Here is an 18,379-nt window from a genome sequence, read left to right as displayed (position 1 = left end):
CTTGTTAGGGCAAAAAGAAATTAACATGGCAAAGGTTTTTCATTTCTCATTTTACTGCATTACACATAATTAAGACTTTTTTTCTTTTTTTGGGGGGAATAGAATTTAGAGGATGGTGGTCCTGCTCACATGGCTGGTCTTAAGGCTGGAGACCTGATCACTCATGTGAATGGAGAAACAGTTCACGGGCTGCTTCACACTGAGGTGGTGGAACTACTGCTGAAGGTGCAAAAACCAATTGATGTTACAACCACAACACTATTTTCACTGGTTATTTTTTCACTTTGTGTAACAGTATTTCTGTAAGTGACACTTACATTTTGTTTTGTAGAGTGGAAGTAAAGTAGCTATATCCACGACCCCTTTTGAAAACACTTCTATCAAAACTGGTCCAGCTCGAAGAAATAGTTACAGAAGCAAAATGGTGAGAAGAACCAAGAAACCCAAGAAAGAGAAAACCCAAGAAAGGTAGGAAAACAGGAATATCAATATTCTCATCTATTTTAGGTTTTACAATTGTCTGTTTACATAATCACATAAATTTGGATAAGCTACCTACACACCAGTAGCAAGATCCCCCCGCTGCCAATAGATGGAGCTGTTGTTGCAATTTTTTTGTAATGTACACTCATTGACTGCTTAGAATGGAAAACTAGTGTACTTACTAGCTACTGCATACAATGCAATAGTTTTGATGTTTTTTTAAACCGTAGGCAATATGTAATTATAACCATTTCAGTTGTTTTTCAAATGTTATGTTAAAAAATATATTGTCAAATGACCTTAGTATTGGCAAGTGTAATTCTGTATCATTCTTCTTGCAACGAAATTGTTATTTGGATTTTTTTTTTGTAAAAATAAAAAATTAAATAACTTTTGATATTTCTTAGTCCATTGCATTATGAGATATAGTATTCCATTGAGTGTGCTTTCAATATATACTGTACATTCTTGCAAATGTATACATATTGTATACTGCAAAATGTCATTCTGAATATTCCAATTGTTTTTTCAGTCAAGCTTTTTTCCTCTCCAGGCGGCGTTCTGTATTCAAACGCTTTGCCATGCAGCCCTCTCCACTTTTACACACCAGTCGCAGTTTCTCCTCGCTGAACCGCTCTCTGTCTTCAGGAGAGAGTCTGCCTGGATCTCCCACACACAGCCTCTCACCACGCTCCCCAACAGCTGCCTTTCGTGCAACACCTGACTTCAGCCAGTCAGGTTTGTGTCTTGCATTGCCTAGACAGTTTTTCTGTAAAAATAACTTTTACAGAATTTTAATATTATGTTTCATATCACATCAAGGGAGGTATTTGCTGCTTTAGTGCTCTGCATTTACTGTTAAGTTCAGTGTGGAATTATATTGGGATTAAAAGTCATTTAAAAAAAAGAATGTTGGCACTGTGTATTATCTTTATATGTTAGCTTTCCACTCTTTGTTATAGGTGGAACTTCATCACAGAGTAGCTCCCCCAGTTCCAGTGCACCTAACTCACCTGCAGGCTCTGGCCACATCCGACCCAGCACTCTGCATGGCCTGGGTCCCAAACTACCTGGACGGCTCCGTCAGGGCCGACGTAAATCAGCAGGGAGCATTCCCCTCTCACCATTAGCTCGCACACCCTCCCCTACCCCTCAGCCTCAGCCAACCTCTCCTCAGCGGTCCCCATCTCCCTTGCTGACTCACACTGTGGGAAGCTCCAAATCTTCTCAGGCCTTCCCTACCAAAATGCACTCACCCCCCACTATTGTACGCCATATGGTACGACCGAAAAGCGCAGAGCCTCCTCGGTCTCCACTCCTGAAGCGAGTCCAATCCGAGGAGAAGCTCTCCCCTTCTTATGCTGGTGACAAAAAACATTTATGCACCCGAAAGCACAGTTTGGAGGTCACCCAAGAGGAGTCTCAAGGGGAGGCCTCCTCTAGAGGGGAGTATACCCCACCATGCATAGAGGACAGTACTTCTTGTGAGCCACCCACCATTACTCGGGTGAGACCTGCTGAGCAGGGTTGCCTAAAGCGGGCTGTCACTCGTAAAGTTGGCCGACAGGAGTCAGTAGAGGAGCTAGATAGGGAGAAGCTGAAGGCCAAAGTGGTGGTAAAGAGGCAGGACTGGGCTGAGAGACGGGAGTCTACTCAAAAACAAGACATCATACAAGATGTGGAAGGTGCTGCTGCTGAAGAAAAGGACTGGGGTGTCCTAACACGTCCCAGTGCGAGAACCCAGGTTTCCGAATCTGGATGCTTGGACAAGTCTACAAATGCTACTTTAAAGGATGTTCTCTACAAAAAACTAAACCCAAGAGTCTGTGAGAGCATAGCAGAGTCTGTCACCAGTGGGGACTGTGTATCACTTTTAAGTGAGAATATGAGGTCACCATGTCAGTCAGAGCGACAAATGTCTTGGTCAATGAAGGAAGGTAATAAACCAGAGAGGTTAGATTTCAAAGCCTCTAACATGGAGTTTGCCAGGAAGAGGCAGTCCTTTGAGGAGAGGGAGGACTCCTTGTGTCGAATATCTTCTGGTGTTCATGAAAGCATTCATTTCAGCACCACTCGGTCCAAAAGTCTTCAGCTGGATTCTGCGTTGGCTTTAGAACATGTTAAAGGGGGCATGTGTAACATCCATGGCACTTCTGAAACTTTGACCCCTAAGCATTTTAGTGGGAGAGGGGAGAGTGCGGTAGAAAAACTTCAGATGATCGCTTCTGATGGCCCTATCAGGAAGACCTCCTCGGAGTACAAATTGGAGGGACGGCTTGTTTCCTCTTTAAAGCCACTAGAGGGCACCTTGGACATTGGTCTGCTATCTGGACCTCGTGTATCCAAGACTGACACATGTCTTTCCAAAATGGCAGAAAGTCATGGTGAAAGTGCTTTATTAGCAGAGGATCTATGTGTAAAACAGCCAATTCAACAGAAAACCGCAGAAAAACAGAAAGGTCCACAGGCAGGGATGCCCGGGACACTTAACCATAAAGACAATGTGTATTTGAGCAGTAAAACCATTGCAAAAGAAGAGTCCTTTGCCAATAAGGACTGTAGAATAAATCCATCTTGTAATGAGGCCCTGCACGATAGAAATAAAGTTGATGGAGTGAAGTTGCAGATTACAAACAGTAAACTAGAGTCCATAGACACAAGTGTAAGATCTGAGAGTAGGCTAAAGACAGCTCAGGAGATGAGGGCTGCACGACACAGCGCTCACTTTGCATGTGGGAAAACGCCCTCCATCAGGGAAGTCAGCAATGAAGACCAGGAAGATGACATAGAAAATATAGAGGAGACCTCTCCAAAGCAAAATGAAACTCAACAGATGCAACCAGTCCTTACTAAAGCCAATGAACCTGACAAGTCCCTAGCGTCTTCTGCTGTTATTGCCCAACTCAACCCTGTCCAGCAAACCCAAGAAGCACATTCTGGCAAAAATAATAGTAGGTTGAGTGAGACACCAACCAGTTTTCCAAGTTCAGCATTGTCTACTGAGAAGAATATCATAAATAATGACAAACCAGCCAATATAACATACACCTCAGTGATAAAACAGATCCATCCATCGAAAGATGTTACAGACAACACAGTTGCGATATCAAGCTCAATCTTGGCTGCAACCAAGACTCTAATAGATAGAAAGAATAAGGCTGGTAGCACCAAAGACTTTGCTGACCTCAATCCAGAGTGTCTTCAAGATTTGAAGGAAAGCAAATTATCTACCAGAGTAAAAAGTTTAGACAAAAGCGTAGAGTCTGCAATCAGAGACCGAACTGGTTGTACGCCAACCTCAGCCGCTGACTCAAGGCAGGCTAAATCCGAGATATGTGTGAAAGAAACAGTATCTACCCCTCAGAGTCTATCTTTAGCTTCTTCAGTCACAATATCCAATGTGTCTTCTGTCTCACCACTAGCAGATACACCTGAGGCCCCTATTATTAAAAGTTCATTGTCTCCCAAGCCTACCTTTCAAAGAAAAGCCACTCCGTCCACAATTGCCACCCCACTGAAGACCATGCATGCAACTGATTCAAAATCCCAGGCCTGTGCAATCACCACCCCGCAATTTTCTGGGTTGGCTGAAGTAAAAACTACCACCATCCAACCTCCACAGTCTGATCAGACGTGTGCCAAAAATGGACAAACAGCAAGTAATTCTGATCAACTCTCCAAACAAATCTCAGACACAGCACAAAATTCCGATGTGTCAAGTGGTAGCAGAGAATTTAATGTGCAAACCCATCAGTCTCAACTGGCCTTAAACAAAAATCAACATGCAGACAAGGTAAATACGAAGGAGGCAAGTAGCCAATTAAATTTTACGGTAAAGGATCGTAAAACCCTGCCAGCATGTGGAGACAAAATGGACTTGAGTGATAAAATAGCCCTTAAAAAGGACATCAAATGCAGTGTGACTGAAAAGATTACCTGTGTCCCTAACCCTAACTCTTCAGGCGGAGCTGAAGTTTCAAAAAACTGTGAAAAGCAAGAAGCCATCTTCAGAAGCCAAGTAAACATGAATATTACATCAAAGGACAGAGGTGCAAGCCCACCAAAGACTAGAAGTTCTGACACTTCAAAAAAAGACACTGTGCATGTGCAATCCACAATGAAAACGGAAGAAAAGCAGAAATTCAAGAGTGTTCTTGGCATAGACACCCAGAAGGTTGATAAGCAAGTTATGGACATGTCCACGACAGAGACAAGTCCAGCACTGACTGCAATAAAACAGACGCAACCGTCTGGCAGTGCTATATTAAAACAGACACCTTTGAGTTCCAAAAACAAGCCCAGAGTAGACTCTCCACTTGTTACACAATCTATTGGGAAGGCTGTTGAAGATAAGGGAAAGCAGGAAAACAGAGCACAGCTACAGCCCATTGTCAAGGACAACATAGTAAATCCAAAGGATCTAAGAGTGTCAGTCTTGTCTACGCCTAAATCCCAGCCTCAGAAAGAGACCCGCACTGGTTCTCAAGGTGGATCCGTGCCAGTGTTGCCAGTACCCGCTGTTAAAATACATGTGTCTAGTGGCCTTCCTTCTGGTAAGGGCAGCACTGCTGCAGTTGAAACATTTGGACCTTCCTCAAAGGAACAAGTAAAGTCCAGAATTGATGTTCCAAGATCAGAGTCTCTCAAGGGTTCCAGCACAAGTGATCCCATAGGGAAGACTATAACTGCTATATCCAGTCCTGACCCTAAACATGGCACTAGTGAGTCAAAGGTGTCTGACAAACAGATTTCATCCAACCGAAAAGAGCAAGTAGAAAAGAAGAGAAAGGAACCCACTCAAGATGTATTGTCCGCACCCAAAAATAATCGTAAAGACTCATCAAGAGGCATGCCTTTGGCTAAGGATAGTACTACTCTTGAAAAAGATTCAGTCCGTTCTAAACAAACAAAGGATCCGCCACGTGGTTCAACTTGTAAAAAGTGATGTATTGTATTGTAGTTGCCAAGCGTTTTGAATTTTAAAAGAACCGAGGATGTAAACTTAATTCTTGTCTATATGTAATATCTTTAAGCCTTCCTATCTGAGGACCGGTAAAGCTGTTACTTTAGGTTTTCATGAGAAACCAGAGAAATTAATTTGTTTGTTTGTTTTGTGATCTATAATGCTTTGTTAATATTATGTCTAAAAAAAAGTGTAGTCTGAATGTTGACATGTTTTGCTGCTGATTTGTGGTCACGTTTTAGATCTTGCAAAAGCGCCAAAAGTAGACATTGTGTTGTGTTGCAGTGTGATGTAACAAGTGGCGTGTGCAATAACTGTGGAGGCGGAGTATGGATGCCTTTTTTAAGGCTTAAATTAACTGTGCCAATCATGGAGTATAATTATACCAAACAAAAAGCACCTTGAATTTAGAGCTGAAGGTGCATGTTAACTGACTGTGTAAAAAGAAAAAGGCTTCACGCTCATTCAAGCTAGCGTTATGTATTTTACTGGTTTTTGATGTATTTAAAAACCACTAGGAAAGTATATGTAGCAATGGTGCTATTAATATGGCTTACAACTCTGCAAGTTGAACAGATCACTACAATTTATTTTCTATATTTTGTCTGAACTTTTTTTGTTTTGTGTTTTGTTTGTGTGTTTTTTTTTGTTTTTTGTTTTTTGTTGACCTTATCAGCAAAGTTTTGTTTTGGGTAGTGGTGCACAGAGGGAATGCACTATGTCCTGTGCTTCTCACCTGGAACTATTTTATATTGGAATCATCTTGTGGTTCTGGAATCGTAGTGGAAGGGGCCTTAGAGTTTTTTGGGGAAATATGACTTGCTGTTCTTAGCAGGTCATGGTGAAATTCACATTCCTTTCCCATGCATTTCTATGAATTAATTTTTATGCAATATATTGTAAATACAGCAGCATTAATTGTACAGAGCGGTCAGTTGAAAATGAGTGTTGTATGTTTTATATGTATATATTTTGCTATGTTATATGTTTGTATACTGTACTCAATGTTAGTCGCTAGTGATGTCATCTGCTCAGTAATTGCGCTGATATTGAGTCTAAACTAGCAGAATAATCATAGTCTCAATCTGAAACAAAGTGCACTGAGGAATGTTGGGGTTAACCACATGCATTTTCAGATGCGTGTTTTAAGTGACGCAGCAGAGTTGTTCTCTTAATGTTCGTACTTGATGCCGCTTGAAGTCATGCATTTACGTTAAAAAAGGGACAAGGCAGATGCAGAACATTATATAAAAGGCAAGTTTCAGAAACTAAAGGATTACCCCATTATTAAGGTTTGCTACTATGTAGATTATATACACTCTGTTTTTCAAAAAAGGAAAAATGTCAAGCTTTTAGGGCTAACATTTCCCATTTGGCATACAAGAACATGATGTACTTCCCCTGGTTTGGTTAAAAGGGCTTATACAGGGATAATCAAATGTGCTTTAGCAACATGACATTGTGGTATGTCAGGGCTTGTGGTAAAATGTCCAATCAGTTTCTAACATATTCAAAACCCTTAAAAATGGGGACTAAATGCATTTGTGCTATTAACATCTCGTGCAGTAGAACTGATAAGTGCATTTCTTTTACTTTTACCTTGGAGACTTTTCAAAGCTCTCTTTATGTTTTCTTCATTACCAAACATTTAAAAGCATATTTGTCATTAGTCACGCTTGATTTGATCTTTAGGCAGTTGCATAGTGACCACTGAAGGTTAGCATCAGAAAAGAGGAGTGGGTGAATCATTGTGTCTTTTGATATTTGGTCTTAACTTTAAACCTGCTGTAGCTCACGTACCAACTTAAAGCAAAGCAAGTGTATATCTAGGTCCATTTTAGTATACTTGTATTGTGAAACATCTAGGCTATATTACAGTATGATATTGAAGTATTTGCAATTAATGTTTTATGTAAACAGAGCATATATGAGCTGGACACACAAATGTGCATAATTACCTTAATAACAGAATACACCATGTAAAGAGAATCTAATAAAGTAGCCAATTCGAAGTTGATTGTAGAGATTTTAAACCATATTAGCACACTGAAGTTTCTGTTCCTCATAGACTTTACAAATGTAGTGTAGGAGGTCTGAAGAGATACAAGGCACCTTAAGATTAAAAACACAACGCTTATTGGGATTTTGAGGATAACATAATATTAACTTTAATGATAATGATAAAATGTGAATGTTTTATAGGACATATGCATTGTCTGTTCTCAAATATCATTTATTTTCTTTATCCCCCTTCCTTTCGTGAAAATTAATGTTTGAATAATTAAAGAAGCACATTAAATGCTTGTTTACAACTACTTCATGGATGTATATTTTGTACATTTGTGTTATTTGCCAAATTAATGTGCTACATCACAGGCAGTTATGCTGTGATCGACGTGGGTGTGTGTGCGTGTGTGAGTTCCTCCTAGCGGACACTTGCTGTTGAAGACCGTCGGTGTGGTAGCCTAATTGTTTGTTGTCTCTCCAGTTCAGTATGTTCTTGCTTGTTTCTTGGAGTTTTCTTTCCTCTCTCTATGTGTGAAAACAGTGTTTATGTAGATGACTCTGCTTATCATTGTCTTTTAGGATCTGTGCAATAAGATGTGGTTTTGAGTTTTGTACATCACCCACAGAAAGCTCTATGGATGTCATAGATGTTGTATACTATAGAAATATTTATACTTCTAAAGTTGTAAAATACTGAAAATAAAAAGGCATGTCAAAATTATTTTTTTATTGTATTTTATTATTCTTTTGGTTTAAAAGTTCTTTAACCCTCATACACTGTTCGATTTCTGGGTACGGCCTTGTTCGAGCGGGTCAAATTGACCCTAATTGGATTCAATAGAAATACAGTTTTCATTTTTATATACACTGCGTGCAGAATTATTAGGCACATTGATTTTCTGATCATATTTTTTTTCTATATAGGCACATTTGACCAATTCCAAACCACATTAATCTTAACTACTATTAATTTTGTATTTAATCAAGTGATGTATAATTGTACATGAAGGCTGGAAATGAAAAACGCCTTATATTCAGGTGTCCATAATTATTAGGCAAGTTTACATTTACAGATAAAATAAGCCAAAAAAGAGATTTAACTCAGACTGAAAAGTCAAAAATGATGAAATGCCCATGAGAAGGATGCAATACTAATGGAATACTAGAAATTGCGGGTATTAAAACCGGTCGGCTATCGCGCTGGCGCGACGAGCTCACTTTTTTTCTTATCAGTGCAAAAGAGACTCAAAATACTCTGTTGATTTTGATCTTACATATAAGTGTTGTACATCATTAGATCCTGTTAAGTGTCTATTTTTTTGGTGGCCGCCCCGTTTACAGTTACAAAGATCACAGCAGTTATACCCTTCACCAAGGTCTAAGCTACGTTCTTTCTTCAGGTTGAATGATTCTGATTGGCTAAGAAATAGATAAACATAGTAAATTTCCACACATAAACAGATAGACTGAAGCATATCTCCATCAATTATGTGGCTGACACGCAGACCCAGAATTTAGGCACGTCATGACCTTCCAGGTCGCAGATCTGCTGTGTGCCAACAAGTCGAAGAAAACAATTCAGTCAATCTCCAATAATGCCACTTGTTCCTTAACCTGTAACCAGGAATACTAAAACACACACAGGTTAGATTTGGCCAGGCTCTAACTATAAACAGGAGAGTATTCTCAAAACATCAAGATAATACGTTCTTTCTCTCAAGGAGAGGACACTTTAATCTAACACAGTTCTCAAGGAGAGGACACTTTAGTCTAACGCAGTAAAGACTTTACCTGAGAAATGGTCACTCAACTATAGGTTTCAATGACCCATGTGACCATTACGGTCAGGGTACCCTAGAAAAGCAGATGGATGTATTGACACGTTAACGGAGTCCATAATTAATTTCTGGAAGCCGGGCTAAATGAGCAAGCACTGTTACTGCATTCCTGGCATGGACCTTCAGTCACCTCTCAGATATTTCGTACAGACATTAAAGAATACATGAAAAGAACATTTCAGTAATCACACTGGTAACTTAACTATAACTAATTAAAATCTCATAAGCCTAGAGAAGTCATTCAACTCATTTGATATTTAGAAGGAAAAATATTGATTAATACCTTGATTATAATCACTCATTAGAAATACATTGAAGCAGCAGTGGATTCCAGAATCCACCCCTTCAACATGACCCTAAATGAGAAAAAAATCACAAAATGTCAAAAAAAAAAAAAAAAAAAAAACGGTTAACCGATATTTCTGACAACTCAAAAATTAAAATGGGTCAAATTGACCTGCAACATAATACAAGCTTAAAAGTCTCAAACAAAATAATCAAGGAAGTAGTTAAAGTGATTGAAAAGGGACTTTAGACCTAGAATTTTTTTTAAAACTCTGAACCTACAAATAAATAATAATAATAATAATAAAATAATAATTTGAGTTATATAAAAAAAAAAAAAAAAAAAAAAAATTGGCTTTGATACTGTAGATTGCCATATTTGATCTCCAACTTAAAGCAAACATTAATCCCAGACAGCAACATAGTGTCGGCCCATATCCGGGCCACATCTGGTACATGTGGATTCAACGCATACCACATGTGGGCTGGATCTGGGCCGACACTATGTTGCTGTCTGGGTTGCTTGCATATGGAGGAAGCCCAAACTAAATCTTCTGAATTTACAGCTGTGTGTATCTAGGATATCTTCTAATTCTCCTGACAAGGCAGAAAACGGCAGATGCAATTATAATCACGACTAGAATTATAACAAATACAATTACACCAACAGGAAATTCGCATTGAAGTTTAGCATCAATAATCCTTGTTTCTGTAGCATTACAAACTGTCTCCATTAAGTGTTTTACTTTGACTGTGTTTTTCTTAACCCAGTTGATGAACTGAAAGTTGCTACAGTTGCATACTAGGGGATTGTAACTCAGATCGACAGTACTTCCTTTTCCCAAATTAATAATACTTCCAACATCCACTGTCACAATGGCATTACTGGCAAAGTTAAGTTGGATAGAATACAGGGAGTAAAACCCAGAGGTGCTTAGTTTTACAAGCTTATTTTCACTCAGGTCTACTTGCCTGAGGTGGGTGAGACCTTTAAACAAGTTCTCTTCGAAGGCAGTTATTTTACATGAAGATAAAATGAGGGTTTCCAAAATAGGGACGTATTTAAAGAGCTCTGCATGGCTAAGAACCCCTCCTTGAATGGGGTTCCCCTTCAAATTGAGGAGTTGCAAGGTTTTCAATCCATTGAAGATGTGCATATTTGTCAGACTTGTATTTGACCAGGAAAGATTTAGAGTTCGGAGACTCTGTAGATTGCTGAATGGTGAGCTGCCGTTCAGACTGTAAAGTGAATGGCTGAAGTCCAAGTGCTCCAGCTGTGGAGACGCACTGAAAGGCTGCGAACTCCACACCATTGGTAAGCTATAGCTGAGATTGAGGAGCTTCAGTTCACTCAGACCAAACAGCTGGTCGTTACAACAAGGTCCTCTGAGTTTTACTGAACTATGACTGAGATCCAGCTCCTCTAGGACTCTGAGACTCTCCAAGCATCTATTGCTGAATTCGAGGGGCTTTAAGTTCCCGCTCACTGACAAGTGCGTAAGCATGGGAAAGCTTTTGGTGTTGATGCTGCAGACATCTGAAAATCTGTTCTCATCTAGCACCAGATGGGACAAGTTGGACAGGCCAGTCATGTTAAAGGGCAATGAATCCAGGTGGGCTCTGGTAAGGTCAAGCTTTTTAAGCCCTTCAAGGCAATGAAACGTGGAATTATTTAGGTCTAAGAAATGCTGAAGCTGGAAATCTAGGTCAGTAACGAGGATCTTGCAAAAAGATTGTAGAGCAGCTGATGGTATGAACACATTTGGATCGCTTTCATACAATCCCAGTTTCAGCCTGTTGGTTGTAATACCTTCAAGCCCTCTCAGAAGGGAGGAGAAGTTCATTTTGCTGAAGCAGCCACTGAAATCAAGACTGCTCAATTTCAGTGACTGAAAAGCACCTGGTTCTATAGAAAAAAAATCGTTTCCTTTGAAGCTGATGCTCATCCCGACCACATTGTGGATTGGTTGCAGGTCAGTCAGACTTATCCGGTCAATAGAGTTCATATCCAGCTGCAGGCTGTTCACGCTTTGCCAGTGGAAACTGCTTAGTCCATCTAATGAGTGAATGCCACTTCCCCCAAGGTCCAGAACCTCCAAATATGCAAGATTATCCGACGGGATGTCTGATAGGCTTTTGATTTTTGACTGAGCTAGACTGAGATATTTCAATGCTAGTGGTCCAAAAAAAGCTCTACTTGCGATGAACACAAGTGGGTTTCCGATTAGGATTAGGACTTCCAAGTCAGGCTGATTTTTAAAAATGTCTTCATACATGAAAGTGATACTACACCTGTAAGTTATAAGGTTTGAGTGTAAGAAGAAGAAACATTAGATTCTTTGATACACACTTTTACACAACTCAACTTAAAAGAAAATTGGCTTTGCTCACCTTGTCAGGTCTAATGAATGCAAGTTATTTAGCCTCTGAAAAGTGGAGTTGTATAGGGCGGGCAGGTAGTTGAAGCTAAATTTAAAAATTTGGACAGAATTTGGTACCTCATCTGGAATTAATTGTAGGTCCATACCGCTACAATCATAGCCGTTTGCTATCTAAAAAAAAAAACATACAAGTGTTACACTGAACAGTTAGACATAAGATAAGATAAAACTTGACATTAACAGAATTAATTCATGCTTCACGTTTGTCCGTTGTGTAGAAAACCATGCAAGCTAAACAACCATAAATTTACCTGTTGACACTGTCTGCTAGCCCACGGTGTTGCTTCATTATGAGCTAAAAAGTGAAACAGAATAGTGTAACATAACATGTAAAAAACCAAATGCCTCTCCATTGTGTACAGGACAGAAGAGAACAATAGCTCCTCTTCGGTCAAATATATAGCCTAGATAAAATAGAGGAAGTACAGTATATATATAAAAAAAAATCAGCGGTAACTTCCCTACAGTAATAACTTCCTATATTCAACAATAACTTCCCATCTCAACAATGGTTTACTGTATGGTTATGAAAACAGAGTTTCACTGTGCTGAAGTACAGAAAGCAAACTAAAGTTTTTACAGAAAGGTAAAAATAACATTTTAAGTATGTATTTTAAAAAAAAATTGTTTTACTAATGCTGGACTTGTCTAATTATAGATGTTAGTAAGACCAGTGGGTGGTATTTATGACCTGATCAAAATAAAAGTAGAAGAAGATGTGGCTTTATATTTGGCTGGGAGGTGTGTGTTCTTCAAACAATTGATTACACAGGTAGTGCCAGTCAGTTTATCTAATCGCTGTTCTAAATTATTGCGCCTCCTTAACTCACACACAATTATAAATACACAGAAACATTCAGGATCGCATAAACTTGTGAATTTGAAAATAAATCACTGATATTTCTAAAGTAATATGGTAGTCCTAAGCCACAATTTTACCTAAAAAGTTGTAAAAACAAACGAGTTGTGCATAAGAAGTGTCCATTTTATAAGACAGAGGCAAAAATGCATCCAATGGATAAGGCTTATATATACATAATATTAGGCTGTATATTATTATGCATTAAAACATGGTCAATCCAATGTCTCTCATGTCATGGAGCCTTGTAATAGAAACAGCCTTCCAGTAGGGGGTGATATTTTGCTGTCTTTGCAGTCCTCTGTAATATGGTGAAAAATTGTGATGTTGGTGGTTACGCAACCCTTACATCCAATTGAGAGATAAAGACGACACTCATTATAATGTACGTATAAATAGAAATAAATCTTTTTCAGATTATAGTGTCTCAGTGGAGCCAGGGGATTACTGTGTTTTCAAATCCAAATGTTAATACACAGGACATGACTCTAGATAGGATTTAATGACTTCCAGTATATGGGGACCACCAATTGGTTTAATGGATTTGCATTGATATATGTAGTATATAATTATAATGTATTTGACAGAATTCATGTCTTTATGGATCATTTACAGTGGCCAAGAGAGCTCAACGCACTGCAAGTGAAGAAAACACATGCAAATAGCACGTTTCTGTATTTGGTTACGTTGTGAGTATTTGCATTACACATGTTGTCAAACGATTTCTTAATTTGCTGGTGTTTTTTCCATTTGCATTTCTTTTCATCAGTTGCAAGCGCGTCGAGCTCTCTCGGCCACTGTAGTTATCTTCACATATCTAAGTTATATAGAATTGTATTGTGAATTTGTAAATTGTATTTTTGATCGGTATTGCTGGTTTACAAAAGGTTTACTTGTTCATTAGGTTAAATGTTTCCTATTCCCATTAGTAAGATTGTTAAATCATTGTAAAAGTAAAGGTTGAACATGTCAGATGTCACCAAGTTACTAAGTAAGGAAGCTGCAAAAGGGAACTGGGAAAATTATGTACTGACAATCATCTGCATTATGACATGTGACTCATAAAATCACTTGGTCAATATACATGTCAGGGTTGCAGCAAAAGTGATGATTTTGAAAATTTCCCCAAGAAACTTTTGTTTAGTGTCACAACTGATTTCAGGTTCTGGGAAAAAGGGGTTTTACAGGCATGAGTGAATTAAACCTCATGAGTCTACTTAAACATACCATAGTAACCACCATTTCCACCAAATTAATGGAAATTCCATATTTGCATTTTTTCCCATAGTTACAAAAGTGGTTGCAACCACTGTCTTTCATAGAAATTAAACAAAATGATTAAGCAATGTATACAGTTTGGAGACTGTTCAGTAGTATTTAGTGAATTAACTGTGGCATTTTGACAGAATCTCTAGTCGCATGGTCAAATTCATTGTACTGTTTTCTCATGACATTTTTGACACACACACTCACCTAAAGGATTATTAGGAACACTATACTAATACTGCGTTTGACCCCCTTTTGCCTTCAGAACTGCCTTAATTCTACGTGGCATTGATTCATCAAGGTGCTGAAAGCATTCTTTAGAAATGTTGGCCCATTTTGATAGGATAGCATCTTGCAGTTGATGGAGATTTGTGGGACGCACATCCAGGGCACGAAGCTCCCGTTCCACCACATCCCAAAGATGCTCTATTGGGTTGAGATCTGGTGACTGTGGGGGCCATTTTAGTACAGTGAACTCATTGCCATGTTCAAGAAACCAATTTGAAATGATTCGAGCTTTGTGACATGGTGCATTATCCTGCTGGAAGTAGCCATCAGAGGATGGGTATGTGGCCATAAAGGGATGGACATGGTCAGAAACAATGCTCAGGTAGGCCGTGGCATTTAAACGATGCCCAATTGGCACTAAGGGGCCTAAAGTGTGCCAAGAAAACATCCCCCACACCATTACACCACCACCACCAGCCTGCACAGTGGTAACAAGGCATGATGGATCCATGTTCTCATTCTGTTTACGCCAAATTCTGACTCTACCATCTGAATGTCTCAACAGAAATCGAGACTCATCAGACCAGGCAACATTTTTCCAGTCTTCAACTGTCCAATTTTGGTGAGCTCTTGCAAATTGTAGCCTCTTTTTCCTATTTGTAGTGGAGATGAGTGGTACCGGGTGGGGTCTTCTGCTGTTGTAGCCCATCCGCCTCAAGTTTGTGCGTGTTGTGGCTTCACAAATGCTTTGCTGCATACCTCGGTTGTAACGAGTGGTTATTTCAGTCAAAGTTGCTCTTCTATCAGCTTGAATCAGTCGGCCCATTCTCCTCTGACCTCTAGCATCAGCAAGGCATTTTCGCCCACAGGACTACCGCATACTGGATGTTTTTCCCTTTTCACACCATTCTTTGTAAACCCTAGAAATGGTTGTGCGTGAAAATCCCAGTAACTGAGCAGATTGTGAAATACTCAGACTGGCCCGTCTGGCACCAACAACCATGCCACGCTCAAAATTGCTTAAATCACCTTTCTTTCCAATTCTGAGAGATTGTGGGAGATTGTCTTGACCAGGACCACACCCCTAAATGCATTGAAGCAACTGCCATGTGATTGGTTGATTAGATAATTGCATTAATGAGAAATTGAACAGGTGTTCCTAATAATCTTTTAGGTGAGTGTATGTCTTATAAAATTCCCAAAAGCAGAAAATGATTTTGTCGTCTAGTAAAGGGTGGAAATGTATTATTATTTTGTATACACAGTTAAGACAGTAATGTAGATTGTGCAACAAAATACATCTGTGTGCTTGCTTAAAAATGGCACATGGCACAGTTTTCACGTATCTGTGAAACAAGAGCTTTTCCATTTCTTCCATCTTTTCTTATGCATTTTTCTTCTCAAACAATGAAGCATCAACCTGTGTAGTATTAAATGCACATCAAACCTTTTTTTGTCTTTTTGTTTAGACCGATGAAACTGCAATTTGCTCAAAGTCATTATATTGCACATTTAATACACTTGTCATTCCCCCTTTCTAATTCTTGGATTAATGCTGCCAGTAATAAAGGATTAGAAATAGAGAAAATCTGCTACGGCCGCAAGCTGAAATCACACCCCCGCATCGTGACACAGAAACAAAATTACTGGAGGGCCTATTCCGCCCACCACCCACATCAGCTGTTCTCAGTCGTGATACTGCAGATGCACTTGTGCCCACTCGCAGATATTACTAAGCAGAAAAAAAATCCTTCCTCCCAGACCATAATCCTCTTAGAGACTTAAATGCCCCCTTCCCCCCTCCCTCTCAAAGTGAACATCAATGAAATGGGGCAGAAAACGGCACTGGGTATTTAGGACAATTGTGGCAACTGTCATAGCTGCATGAATCAGATGTCTCGTACGAGTGGAGCGGCGCACAAAGAGCAGACAGCAGGCCTCCTCTGACCCAAATCGCTAAATTAGACATCAATGAGTAACCCTTAATCTCACCAGACTATACTGAAATCATTCTGACAACCCCCTCATCAGAAGTGAATGCAGGAAGAAAGAGGTGTCCGTTCCTCCGTTTCGCCTTTTATTTGCTGTTCATGTTGTGTTTTATGCAACACTCCACCTTCCACTGCTCTCAAAACACATGCACTTATGTAAATCAATCAAGGTGAATACAAAAAATAACATCAACCCATTAAGAACTGTAATTATAATTGTTTGCTATCACATGCTGCACTCCAGGCCAAAATAATGTGATTTCTGGGAGGAACATTTTTCCCCATATAGCCTTGAAGAAGTTTGCCTCGGAACTCACAATCATGAAGGCTGCTTAGGAAATACAAACAAATGAGGTGGGTGAACTGTGAAGAGTGCGTGGGATTCTTTTTCTTTAAGCAAGCCAAAGCTTCTGGAGGAAATATGCGTTTCATTTGTGTTATACAAGTTGTTCACTGTAGTCAGATGTTGGATATTTAAAAATCAGAAACTAGAAATTTTTAAATAAATACAATAAAAGCACAATAAAAATGGGCTACACTTTATTTTGATGGTCCCCTTTAGATATTCTGCTGTCTACATTAAGTTTAATCTTAATTAACTATTAAGATGAAGGTTTATTAGATACAGTATTAAGCAGACAGTCTACTAAAACTCAACTAATACTCTAATGAGAAATAGTTGACATATAGGTGCAAAGTTGCTTATAGTCAACAGAATGTCTGAAGGGGAACATTAAAATAAAGTGTTACCAAAAATGCATTGTCTGAGCTCAGTGTATTTAGAAAGTTATGACCTTATGAGTTATTACTGATTTTTTTTTTTTTAAATAATGCTGCATATCAGACTGTTTTGTCTTTCTCAGAGAAAAACGTTTCTATTCAGAATTGTCCCTTTCATAAAGTAATGCAAAAGACTTAACAGTATGCTGGGTTCATTTAAAGTATCAACTTAGTAAAGTAGGTACAACTTTATTTCAATGTGCCCTGATATATCTTTTAGTAAAAAGAGTAAATTATGCATAAATGATTAATTTTGTCTCAAAGCTTTCTCCTAAAAATGCCCTAATAGCTAGAAAATGTATGTGGCTAAACAGCAGCTGATCCACACTGCAGTTTATTCTGACCAAGAACCACCCACTTATACAGGAAGAGACCACTTAAAGCATGTAAAGCAATCGATCATAGTCTGTTTTGTTTTTCATGCCATTTAGGGCATATTTAAATGAAATAGATGATACCAGTAGAAAGGTATGAAAACACTGTGAGAAAGTGCCAGTAAAATAGCATTAAATGTGCATAAACTTTGTGCTCAGAATTTCTGGCCATGAAAAGTGCAGTCCATTCCGACATAACATATAGTTCTGTTTGTAGATATGTACTTGCTACTAATTGCCTCAAACAAAACCCTGAATGTCTTTGAAATATGTTAAGCCACTACCCTGATAAACTCCAAATACAGTGCTTATGTCATCCTCAAACTTGCTCGCTGTATCAGCTTTGAACCTTGTAAACACAACTTTGTTACCAGGTGGACTGATAAAGACCCTTAAGTGCTCTTACTCCCAGAAGTTGTGTAAAACCAGCCAATCAGAATAGAGCTTGCCAGATCAAGAAAGCACTTTCCATTTTTGTGTGAAAAAGGCAGTCAATAAACTGATTGTAGGCAGTCTGTGGGCATATAAGAGACTCGGATTGCTTGGTCTTGGAAGATTTTGATGAAAAATGTTGGCGTTCATATACTGTAATTCAATTGCAGACATGCATATATTGGCAAATCTGAGCACAGATCTGAGCCTGTTGAGAACTCTTCTAAAACTTTAAAGATGTGGGATTTAATAGTGTCTTTTTCCTTCAGAAAAAAATCTGAGAAGTAGTTCCCTTAACACTCTCTATCTCAAATATGGGTAATGCTCAACAAACGTCTGTATTCTTTTGTGGCAAGCAGGACGAGGCTGAGAGCCGTGAGAGCCAGGCGAGGCCTCGTGTCTCACGGAGGAGCTCCGGGAGCACAAGGAGCG

General features: G+C 39.0%; 2 protein-coding genes across 2 annotated transcripts in view; one reads left to right on the top strand and one right to left on the bottom strand.

Moving 5' to 3' along the window:
- The window catches only part of mast4 (microtubule associated serine/threonine kinase family member 4), a 160,972-nt gene extending 155,075 nt beyond the window's left edge, over positions 1-5,897 (top strand). The window contains exons 26-29 of the mRNA XM_056265469.1: positions 103-225; positions 332-468; positions 1,037-1,221; positions 1,446-5,897. Of these exons, the coding sequence (XP_056121444.1) occupies positions 103-225; positions 332-468; positions 1,037-1,221; positions 1,446-5,428 (4,428 nt within the window). The 3' untranslated portion in view covers positions 5,429-5,897. The remainder of the gene's footprint in view (positions 1-102; positions 226-331; positions 469-1,036; positions 1,222-1,445) is intronic.
- A 4,209-nt stretch (positions 5,898-10,106) lies between these two features.
- cd180 (CD180 molecule) lies at positions 10,107-12,384 on the bottom strand. The gene is made up of 3 exons (XM_056265491.1): positions 12,269-12,384; positions 11,968-12,128; positions 10,107-11,868 (listed from the first exon to the last, which is right to left on the bottom strand). The coding sequence occupies exons 1-3, from the start codon at positions 12,368-12,370 to the stop codon at positions 10,137-10,139; spliced, it is 1,995 nt and encodes a 664-aa protein (XP_056121466.1). The 5' UTR covers positions 12,371-12,384; the 3' UTR covers positions 10,107-10,136.
- Between the last annotated feature and the right edge of the window lie 5,995 nt (positions 12,385-18,379).

The sequence above is a fragment of the Rhinichthys klamathensis genome, unplaced genomic scaffold (assembly GCF_029890125.1).
Source record: "Rhinichthys klamathensis goyatoka isolate OS25496 unplaced genomic scaffold, OSU_Roscu_1.1 h1tg000234l_1, whole genome shotgun sequence".
Classification (NCBI taxonomy): domain Eukaryota; kingdom Metazoa; phylum Chordata; class Actinopteri; order Cypriniformes; family Leuciscidae; genus Rhinichthys; species Rhinichthys klamathensis.
Note: the sequence above shows the minus strand (reverse complement) of the source record. Positions and strands in the feature narration are given on the sequence as shown.